Raw genomic sequence first — 10,435 nt, 5'->3', positions numbered from 1 at the left:
TATCCCAATATATCGCGATATTTGGGGATATATATCCAGATTTCAAAGAAAGATATATAAATATCACGATATGTTTAGAGATATATACGACTGTAAATATCGGTGATATTTTGACGATATTTACGATATTTGAGAATATTTGGGGATATTTGGGGATATTTTGTGTATATAACAATTTTATTTAATATTTACTATTATATTTCAAATAAATATAAATAATGTATTATGATATATCAATAAATATCCACAATATCTATGATATTTGTCGATATTTTAGATATATCAACGATATTTGCATGTGAAACAATGTCAAATATCTCCAAAGAGGAGGATATATCCACAATACATATCCAGAAATTGAATATCGATAAATACCTATATCCTGATATTTTGTACTATGGTTGAGGATATTATAAATTGTTAACACCCAATACATTGGTAAGTTGAAATGGATATACATACTCGTTTACTCTTCCAAGCTTGAAAAATTGTCGGGACAGAAATAGGAGACTACTGGTCCAATACATATCAATTTTTTCGGTAACCAATATCACTATACTTCATAATCTTTATCAAAAAAAAAACTATACTTGATAATAAGAAAAAAGAAAAACAATTAAAATAATTAAACCCGTCCATCTCATCATCCATCAGTCCATCGCAACTTCCCAAATACAGCTACGTAGATAACAAATAAGGCATGCCAATTTTGGCAATTGAGTCTTTTGGACGGACTAAACAAGGGAAGTATAATTTGTGCATGTTAGTAATAAATAAATTAATAACACGCGCTAGTTTCCAAATATTTCAAAACAAGGGCGCGAAAACAACCCAACTCCCGCCAACAATCCCCTTTTTCAGACCGTTCCTCACGCCTTTATTATTTCCTCTCTCTCTCTTCCACACTCTCGTTTCTCACTCTTCGTTAATCACACCCACCAAAACAAAACAAAATGAACCCTAATCACAACCGCCACCATATCCCTCTCCCGTTATACTCACCCACCACCTCCTTTTCCGATCTCAAACGCGGCAAAAAACGCGGTAACTATTCTTGTGGCCGATGTGGCCAACCCAAAAAAGGACACGTATGCCTTCTCACCCCCTCCACGTCATCATCCACCACTGATTCTTCCATAACACCATTACCAATGTTAATTACACCCACACCACGTCAGCAACAAAACACCCAACAACTCCGCCGTGCACTTTCTTTCGATGAATTTGAAAATGGGTGTGATGAATCTGAAAACGAAGAAGATGGGTATGAGAATTATAATGAATTTGAGACTAATAATAATAATAATGATGATGATGAAACGGGATTGCCATGCAGTTGTTTGTTTCAAATAATGAGGAGATTACCACCCACGTCATTATTAACAGTAGCAAAAGTATGTAAAGGATGGAGAGATTGTAGTAAAAAAGTATGGAAAGCTGCCGAAGAAGTTAAATTACTTGTCCCTTCTAAATCACAAGTTGGATTTATTGGATCTGTTTTGCAAAAGTGTTGTCTGCTTGTTAAATTGTCTCTCACCATGGAAAGGTTAGATCTTTTGCTTTGTTTTCTTAATCAAATTTATTTTATTTGATTGTTTTTTGACGATTGGTTTTTGTTCTAGTGATGTTGATGCGACAATGTTGGCTTGCATTGCGTTTTCGTGTCCTAATTTGGAATCATTAGAGATTAAAATGCTTGACAAGGCGGTGAATCGGATAACTGGGTACGTCTCCACGTCTCAATTTGTTTATTTTGTGCAATGTAGATTGTGTATTAAGGATTTGAAATGAATTATGGGATTGTGTTATTGCAGTGATGAGTTGGGGCGTTTTGTTGCGGATAAGAAGTGTCTTACTAGTCTTAAAATTGAGGGGTGTTCTAATTTAGGCTACTTGAATATCTGTTCATCGAGTTTGTCAATATTGTGGCTGTCTAATCTTCATTCACTTTCAAAGACGGTAATTTAGTTTTTAGGCTATTGGTTTTAGTTTGATAGTACTTGTTTCAGTGAGTTGATTTTGTTTGTGATGTTGTTTACTAGGTTATGAACTGTCCAAACTTGATGGAGCTTTCACTTGATTTCTCTCAACAAGAAAATGATTTTACAGATCTTGCTACTATGGTGGATAGTTTTGGAAGGAGTTGTCATCGGTTGCGAAACATTCATATTGCATCGGTTCGATTGTGTAATGCTGTTGTACTTGCTTTAGCAGATGCAAACTTGAGGTTTGTAATACATGGTTGTTTGTTATTAGTTTTGATGCAGTTTAATGTGTTTTTTTCTTGGGTATGACTAAGATTAGTGTTTGGTTTTTTTGATGTGCCAGTGGTTTGCGCATGCTGTCTCTTGTACTTGGTTCAGAAATCACAGATGCATCTGTAGCTGCCATTGCATCAAGCTATCCAAACTTAGAATTGCTTGATCTCAGTGGGTAAGTCTTGATCAGAAATTGAGAATGCTACTAATTGAGATGATTTTCAGGTTATAATAACATACAAAAGCAGCCAACTATGTTCTTTTGTGTCATGATTACTGATCACCTAGAACTAAACTATTCAATAAACTAATTGTGCATTGGATCTGTATCCTTTATATTCGTTAATCTTATTGTGATGTTACTAAGCCTTAGTTTCGACTGCTAGAATCCTCTGTTTCATTAAGTGAAATGAGAGACTTGTGTCTCTTCATTGAAAGGAAACTGAGGTAGAGTAATATGGTGACATATTGTTTCAGTTGCCCTTTATTTTGATTGGAGATTTGATTGTTGCTCTTCTACATATATTATAACTTTTCTTTCCCAATCGATCTAGGAAAAAAATGAATGATAACTGCCATTTATCGTCGAGGTAAATACTTGGTAAAGGAGTCAGGCTTAGACAAAAACCAAGTTGAGTCCGAGCCTTTTGAGATACTTGCTATCATTCGGATAGTCTTGTGGTGATTGGCCCCATGTTTCTTATTTTCTCATTGTTTGCTTCTTCTTTCTTGATGTTCTTCTAGTTGTAGGCCATCTTGTCCTAATTTATCTTCTTAATTTTATCCGTACTCAATCATTTGGTGTAAATGATTAAGAAAGAATAACCTCATAATCCATAATTTGTGTGAGGACATTGATGATGATAGTTTAACCTCATAGTCCATATGTCCAGCATAACGTTGTAGTCTGTTGAATTCATTCGACTTGACCTAGTTTGTAGACTTTGTTTTGTGTCTCATCCTTCATACTTCGATTTTTTTTTGTTCTGGGTTTGGCAATAATGCTGAACACATTTTAGTTTAAATTGGGCCTTCAAGCATTGCAGTTGATCTGAGTCCTTATATGTGTCTTGATCTGATTTTAGGTCAAGCATCAGTGATGGTGGAATTGGAATGATCTGCAATGAGTTACCTGAGACTCTATGTCGACTCCTCCTTGCTCTTTGTCCTAATATCACTTCAAGTAATGTACTATCCCTATGCTCCTTTTCTTCCATTAGTACTGGAAAGTATTGCTTCAGCAAAAAATAATAGAAAGCATTGCATTGCTCATTCATTAATATTGTTCACTTTCTCTGCATTTCAGGTGGCATTCAATTTGCCACAGCTCAGTTACCTCTTCTTGAAGTTATGGATTGTGGAATGACCATATGTGATCCAGATTCTCAAAACTTTGACGAAGAAAATGGATCTAACAGTACAATAGCTGCCGGTGAACCCAATTATTTGCAGAAAACACCCAGTAGCAAGCTACACCTTATTTACCAGAAGCTGATCATCAAACATTCCCGGCTGAAGAAACTTAGTTTGTGGGGTTGTTCTGGTTTGGATGTAAGCCCAACTTTACAAAATATGAGAGCCACCTTTTCAGTTCTCAGCTTCAAGTTTCTGAACGTTTATCTTTTGATGCCAACTGCAGGCCCTTTATTTGAACTGTCCGGAGCTTAATGATCTTAATCTAAATTCCTGTTCCAACTTGCATCCAGGTATTCTATTAGGGTTGTTTATTGTGTGTATGTGCGATTGGGTGGATGATTGTCCAATTAATTCCTTGGGGTCTTGAGAAGCCTAATAGGTGTTGATGCATTGTTTGCAGAGAGGTTGCAACTGCAGTGTCCCAGTATGAGAAATGTTCATGCCTTTGGATGCCAAAATATGTTGGTTAGAGCAATTAAAAGTCAGGTAAATACACCCCAGATATGCTAGGTTTTAATTTTCAATCAAGTTAATGCCTTCTCAATGTTCTATTTAGACTATAAAGGATAATTAGACACTGAAAGTCTGTACGGAAACTGAAACATACACACTATGCCTAGGCAAAACAGCCCGCTCGTGCAAAAAGTTTTTGCAATAATGCTTAGTAAAAGACAATTAGGTGTGATAACTGTTCAATTTATTCCAAGCCACTAGAAGTTCCTTAACCATGCACTCTAGATTGTGTCACACCTGAGTACTGAGACATACACTTCATAATTGGGTAGCATCTGAATTGTCGGGGACCACTTAATGATCTATTAAATTTTGAATGTAGAATTGCATCACTTACCTTGCATGATAGGTCTTAGAAAATTATGTCATACTTGACTCACTTTTCCTTGTTATGTTCCCGCAAATGGCTTGAAATACACATCTTGGTTGTGCAAAACCAAAGGCCTCCTCAGAATTCAGATACATTCGTCTGTTAGAATCTGAAGTGCTGGGGAGTGGGGACAATAAATCTAATCATTAATCCAATAATGTAAGCTGCCACTTTTTTGATGATAGATATCATGCTCATAAGTTTGTGAAGTGGGCTTTGAATGTCCAGTGCAGATATCTTGGTTGTGCTGAACCCTAGGCACTTTCAGATATATAACCTCATAATAGTATGGCATCTGAAGCATCAGAGATCCTAGATCTGATTTATAAACTCATTTAAGTAGAACTTAGCAGCAGTTGTTTGACATAGACACGACTAAGTCACAGCTAGAAAAACTGCTAAGTCCATACATTTAGCTTTAATATCCCTTCAATGGTTTTGAACATGTCGAAAGCACATGCTAGTCAATATAAGTTAGAGTAATTACGAAACTTATACATTTAGCTGTACTATTCCCTTGAATGGTTTTGATCATGACAGTGTAAAGAAATATGCATTGACGTCTGATCAACATATATGAGGCGGATAACTAAATATGGCTATATCATGAACCAGTGCCATTTATATGTTCTTCCAAATTTATGAGATTAGACTAATATTAATGAACTGATTCAATTGGCAGTTTGTTAAATTTGGCATATATTTTTCTTAACTTTGATATCCTCTGACAAGCTCTGCTATCATGTCAACCCTCATCTTTATATTTGGCAAGGCCTTTGGAGACTTCAGCTTGATAAGTTTTCTTACAAGGTATTACACGTTCTTGCAGGTCTGCAATGATTTTACTGATCGAGATGATCACTACACATTCAAGCGTTTGGGAGATGGTTCCAAGAGAATTCGAGTTCCCCACTTTGTGAACCAACAGGTATAGAAGAAACAAAACCACAAACCTTTCTGTTCTGAATCAAGTTTCTCCTTCTAAACGTGTTCTCATAACCACATTCTTTCTTCAGTATATGATTATTCTTTCCTCATCTTGCAGACACCTGATTCTGATAAGAGAAAACGATTCTTTGATCGGCCGCCATGTACTGTGCATGTTCGATGATCCCATTTGTTTTAGCTTGAAGACTTGTTCTGATGTATTGTCTGTAACTTTTAATTGCTGCGCTGTGGCTTTTAGTGTTTAAAAATTTACAAGCTATAAACCAAATTGGATATTTGTTCAAAATAAACTAATAAGGAAAAAACCTTATTATACAGACTTCTCTTAGGTCCTGCATTCAGCTTTCTCTTTGAACAATAAAGTGATTATCTATGATCAGAATGTGTTGTGTACAAGCTGTTGCTGTATTTTGTACTTCTGTTACATATGAAGACTAGTCAGCGACTAATAATTGCAGTCAAATGGACTGGGACAGTTTTGAGTTGCGATTGGTTTTGGTGCTCGTTGATATATACACTGGTATACAACAATTATATAAATAATTTCCCAAGGGAGAAAAAAAGTGAGTCCCATGTGATGTGTTAGTAAGGAGGGAAGTTCAAAATTCCAGTTTTACTTCCATTCTATATCTCAGACGTCATAACATGCACATTATCAATCCATATAAAATACCTATAGACAAGAAATAAGGAAAAACTCCGAAGGAGTTGTACTGTCTGCTATTTATTCATGATCAACTTGAAAGTTGAAATAGACAATTTATTCAAACTGGGAAATCATGCTTCCAAGTGTTATTGCTACTAGATAATAGAGATACATGATGACTTCATGTCTCAACAGTTGACAAATTGATAGTTAACAATGAGGTGGCCTTGAGCATTGCCTCTTCCATTAGTGTCCAAGCGTCGGAAAACTCCTTCCTCTAAATCGAGTCCTCCATTGCTGCACTGGTCCACGATCCTCACTGTCGTCTGCGCACCTGTATAAGTGTTTGTCACCTGCATTTCATTGGAAATTTGAGTTAGCACTTGTTATATTTAGTTTTTGGCGTATAGTTTGAACTTCCATCCTTCTCAGATACCATCAGCCCCCTTTTTTTTTTATATATATAACCATTGTTACTGAAGCAGTCAAGTCTTTTTTTTTATCAGAAGCAGTCAGGTCTTATTTTCACGAAAACTTGAGTAACATTAGAGCTTCGTTGTATGTGTTTTAGAACTTCTTGGTTGAAAGTCAAGCAACCTAGTTTTCCTGGTTTATTAGTTGATTTAATGAAGCCTCTGTTTTAATTTATATTTGATTTAAAGTTTAAACAATTTTTTGCCGCATCTGCAAAAGAATAGAGATAAAACAAAAAGTAAAGTGAGTTTTACGGTTCTACCTATTACCTATCAGATTATGGAACCTCAACTTTCCTCCCCCCAATGTGCATCTAATGTACATAGAAGGTGATAGTCCATCCTTAAATTTCACTTCACATTGATCATAGATGTTCAACCTATTAACACTTTACTTTAGAAGTTCAAGTTTGTTCTTACCCTTAGGCACCTGCCACATGAGGCCTGTCCACGAGGACCGACTGGGCCACAGAAGGCAGTCCATCCATACTGTTGACGCCATGCGAGGGGTTTGTTGGCATCCCATGTTGCACAATAAGCACTGACCCTGTTCAAGTCCCATCCATTCTGGGCAGGATTGTAGATATGATACGTTGCACGTACATTAGAAGCACTCTGAGCAACTGCACCACCTATGAGACAGAGTAAGAACACCATGTAAAGACTTGTGTTTCCCATTTTTTTGTTTTTGATAGTAAAAAGGTCTCAAGAGAGCTTCAATTTATAGACAAGGCTTCTGCTGTGGATAAAGATTAGTTGACGTCCTTGATTGATGAATATGTTTAAATAATGCCAAAGCAGCCTTTTGTTTGCTTGTGAATTGAAAAGTCGAAAACAAGATTTAGACCTTTCTGACAATTCTGTGTGCCGTACGTGCCATTGTTGGACGCGTTCCAGTTTTGATTCTCACCTCTTGGGTATGTTGCTATTGGTATGAGTCGTATTTGTATACAAACTAGTTTGTTAGGCATGGACATTCTAATAATTGAGGCTGCTGGAAGGTTTTGAACGTACCTAGTCATAGTAGGTGTACTGTCCAATATCTTTCGGCACAATTGAAGATTGTTGCTAACATGTCCTGATGCTTGGCCTGCCCCTTCTTATACGCAATTCTTGACTACCTGATGCTGGGCCTGCCCCTTCTTATACGCAATTCTTGACTATTACTTGGCCTTGTTTTTTTTAATTGGAAGTCTGTTTTAAATGAGATCAGTAACTCTTTGATGCTGGCGGGTTCGTGCCCCATACCTCTAGTATTATCACCCAAAAGTTTTACCGACTTTACTATTGAAATTGTTGTGCAGTGTATACTTAGTTTGAAGCATATTAACTTGAATAAAGTATTATTAGTGCCCATCTAAATGTGTAGAGTTTTGTACAGTGTGATAGTAGATGATTCCATTATTTAGAAGACAAATGTAGCAGTAGTTGGCGGTTAGCACCAAGGTGTACGTAACAAACCTATATAAGTATATATCTAAGTGTAATGTAAGAAATTTATGTTAGTTGTAATCCATAAAAATAACTACACTTCCATTGGATGTAGATAGTAGATAATTAGTCAGAATAAGGCTGATCATATCATAGCGGTTTGGACCGTCTTTTTTGTTAGAGTGTGTGGACCGAAAAAAGAAATAGTCCCACATTGAACAAGAAAGGAGTTCATCATGGGTTGATAAAGTGGGAAGCTCACTAACTAGTACCGAAGCCTTTTAAGATAAAACCACACACCTATGGCCAAGATGTGACCCAAAGCCCAATGGGTGGTTAAGTGGGGGATAATATCGGTACTAGTTATCCCATGGGCGCGGAGGCCCAGGCCTGGCGGGTGTGCCCAGGTCCTAACATTTTTTAGACAAGATTGAGAGTACTGCAAATTCTTGCGGATAAGCAAACACATTTTGTTCTACAATAGTGCACTAAAGTATAGAGAACTTGGGCAAAAATATACTGAGATGCAAAATAGTTGATTAATATTGGCAGTTAGTGTAACGATCTTAAAAAGCAAGATAAAGATTTCGTCTCCATTTTATATTTTTCTCAGTAGAGGCTCACTACTACGCGAGTGCATAACTTGACATCTATGAATTGTTTTGTATATATGTTTAATCAAGTTACCGAACATAAGCGTCCCTCATATATGGAATAGGAAGGTATTTTAATGGAGGCATTTCAAAGAGGGTAACAAAGGAACAAATCAAGAAAACACGTACAAAGGCAATTAAAAAAAACAGTCCCAACTTCCAAGTACAACAACTAGAAGGCCAGTTGGGTATAGAGCAGTCCAAACCCAAAGAATATACACTGAAATATCATCCTAAAGCTCAGACACACTACTGATAGTATATTTTTGTTTTGTCCAAAATATAACTTTCCGCTACCATCAAAAGTCATTACACATTCTCCCAAGGCCACCCCAAGCTATCACATCTCTTAGCTATCATTTTTTTTTTCTTTCCCCATGCACTAGATATGCAAAATATGGATAACATGACTGATGAAGTCTTTGAACGTTTTAGCTCCACATTTTCCATTTCCAAAACTCCAACTATGAGATTCACTGACGATGAAAACCAAGAAGATGAAGCTCATTGGAAATATACACTGATTGGCCGTACTTTGGTCCCCACTGGAAAAACATCAACAGAACTCATCAACGCAGTAAGGAATCGATGGAGGTTGTTCAACACACTGATGATAGTCACCATCATCAAGAAATTTTTCTCTTCAACTTCATCGGAGAGAGGAATATGAAAGGATTTTACTAGAGGTCCCATGGGCTGTTTTGGTCGATTCTCCCTTTGAAACCTTTCCACCATGACTACCCACCTTGAGCAAGCTCACTTTGGCTATTTTGATATCCGGTTTACACTCATCGATATGCCATACATTCGTGTCGGAAGGATCGCATCATTCACATACTTGCATGACATTGTTAGTGTGATTACCATCCTCCCGAATCAACAAACTACCAACAACAACCGAAGGATTCCGCATAATGAGCAAGGTTCGGACTCAACTCAATACTACCAACGGGGGTTAATGTAGCGCACGGTCATAAGGCGGGAGTCGAACAGTTTGTTCGTTTTGATTATCTAAGGATGCCGGCTATGTTTTGCAACGCCCGCATGGTTATGGGACATGATTTGTTGGGATGTCCTATCGCATTCAAGAGCAAAATGACAATGTCAACCGCAACAAGCAAACAACGAGGGCACACATGATGGCTCGATATTGAAGGGGGACCTTCCACGCACAAGGGCAAATAGAGCAACAACCGCGGGGAGGGGACAGTGGCGCTTGGTCGAATCGGGCAAGAATCACAAGTGCTTCCAGAAAATGTGAGGGCCACATAAAATATTACACGTGGAGTTAGAGAGACTCATACCTCAACAACAGTTCTAGGGGAGACGTGGAGGCTATTTCAACCGAGGGGTCGGTGCATATAGAGGGGCGGGTCTCTCCCGCACCTCTTGGGCTATGCAACAAAGTCGGCAACAATTACAACATGGGCTTCACAGTGCACCCAACGCCCCACAAACTGGAGGTAGGACTCGGCCCAACTCAACAGCCCTTTTTGGGCCCACTGGACCTCCACATCTTGAGGGTTTCAATTCACACGCCTCTATTTGGCTCCCACCATCCGAAACTCCCTATCAACAAAGCGGCAGCGGTTTTAAAACTCCTCCGGTTCATCCGAAAGCGGGGAATACCAACCTTGAGTCAGAATTCACATCTAGAAGCTATCAGAAGAGGAAAAAGGGCAATAACCACACAACCAGACTATGGAGGACGCTCAAAGCGCCCATGT

At 37.8% G+C, this 10,435-nt stretch overlaps 2 protein-coding genes and 1 non-coding gene across 3 annotated transcripts; 2 read left to right on the top strand and 1 right to left on the bottom strand.

Moving 5' to 3' along the window:
* Window positions 1–832: 832 nt before the first annotated feature.
* On the top strand, window positions 833–5,899 carry FBL17 (RNI-like superfamily protein). Its single transcript, XM_086590321.1, has 11 exons — window positions 833–1,546; window positions 1,623–1,724; window positions 1,815–1,959; window positions 2,043–2,227; window positions 2,329–2,433; window positions 3,344–3,441; window positions 3,565–3,809; window positions 3,898–3,964; window positions 4,075–4,160; window positions 5,387–5,485; window positions 5,603–5,899. Exons 1-11 carry the CDS (start codon window positions 954–956, stop codon window positions 5,666–5,668), a joined length of 1,791 nt encoding a protein of 596 aa, XP_086446447.1. The 5' UTR covers window positions 833–953; the 3' UTR covers window positions 5,669–5,899.
* LOC147518493 (small nucleolar RNA snoR111) lies at window positions 2,660–2,780 on the top strand. The gene has a single exon (XR_015214540.1). It is a non-coding gene; the product is annotated as a small nucleolar RNA snoR111 (small nucleolar RNA).
* Window positions 5,900–6,192: 293 nt separating the features above from the next.
* LOC147518491 (pathogenesis-related protein PR-4-like) lies at window positions 6,193–7,342 on the bottom strand. Its single transcript, XM_086590322.1, has 2 exons — window positions 7,045–7,342; window positions 6,193–6,504 (listed from the first exon to the last, which is right to left on the bottom strand). Exons 1-2 carry the CDS (start codon window positions 7,300–7,302, stop codon window positions 6,340–6,342), a joined length of 423 nt encoding a protein of 140 aa, XP_086446448.1. The 5' UTR covers window positions 7,303–7,342; the 3' UTR covers window positions 6,193–6,339.
* Window positions 7,343–10,435: the final 3,093 nt, after the last annotated feature.

The sequence above is a fragment of the Coptis chinensis genome, chromosome 2 (genome assembly GCF_015680905.1).
Source record: "Coptis chinensis isolate HL-2020 chromosome 2, ASM1568090v1, whole genome shotgun sequence".
Taxonomy (NCBI): domain Eukaryota; kingdom Viridiplantae; phylum Streptophyta; class Magnoliopsida; order Ranunculales; family Ranunculaceae; genus Coptis; species Coptis chinensis.
This window is presented reverse-complemented; position numbering and strand designations above follow the sequence as displayed.

Excerpts from the sequence above, each read along its gene's own strand:
- FBL17 (XM_086590321.1), top strand. The coding sequence starts at position 954 with ATGAACCCTAATCACAACCGCCACCATATCCCTCTCCCGTTATACTCA. Across the intron at positions 1,547-1,622 it reads TTGTCTCTCACCATGGAAAG|TGATGTTGATGCGACAATGT; the intron begins GTTAGATCTTTT and ends TTTTTGTTCTAG. Across the intron at positions 3,965-4,074 it reads CTGTTCCAACTTGCATCCAG|AGAGGTTGCAACTGCAGTGT; the intron begins GTATTCTATTAG and ends CATTGTTTGCAG.
- LOC147518491 (XM_086590322.1), bottom strand. The coding sequence starts at position 7,302 with ATGGGAAACACAAGTCTTTACATGGTGTTCTTACTCTGTCTCATAGGT. Across the intron at positions 6,505-7,044 it reads CATGTGGCAGGTGCCTAAGG|GTGACAAACACTTATACAGG; the intron begins GTAAGAACAAAC and ends AATGAAATGCAG.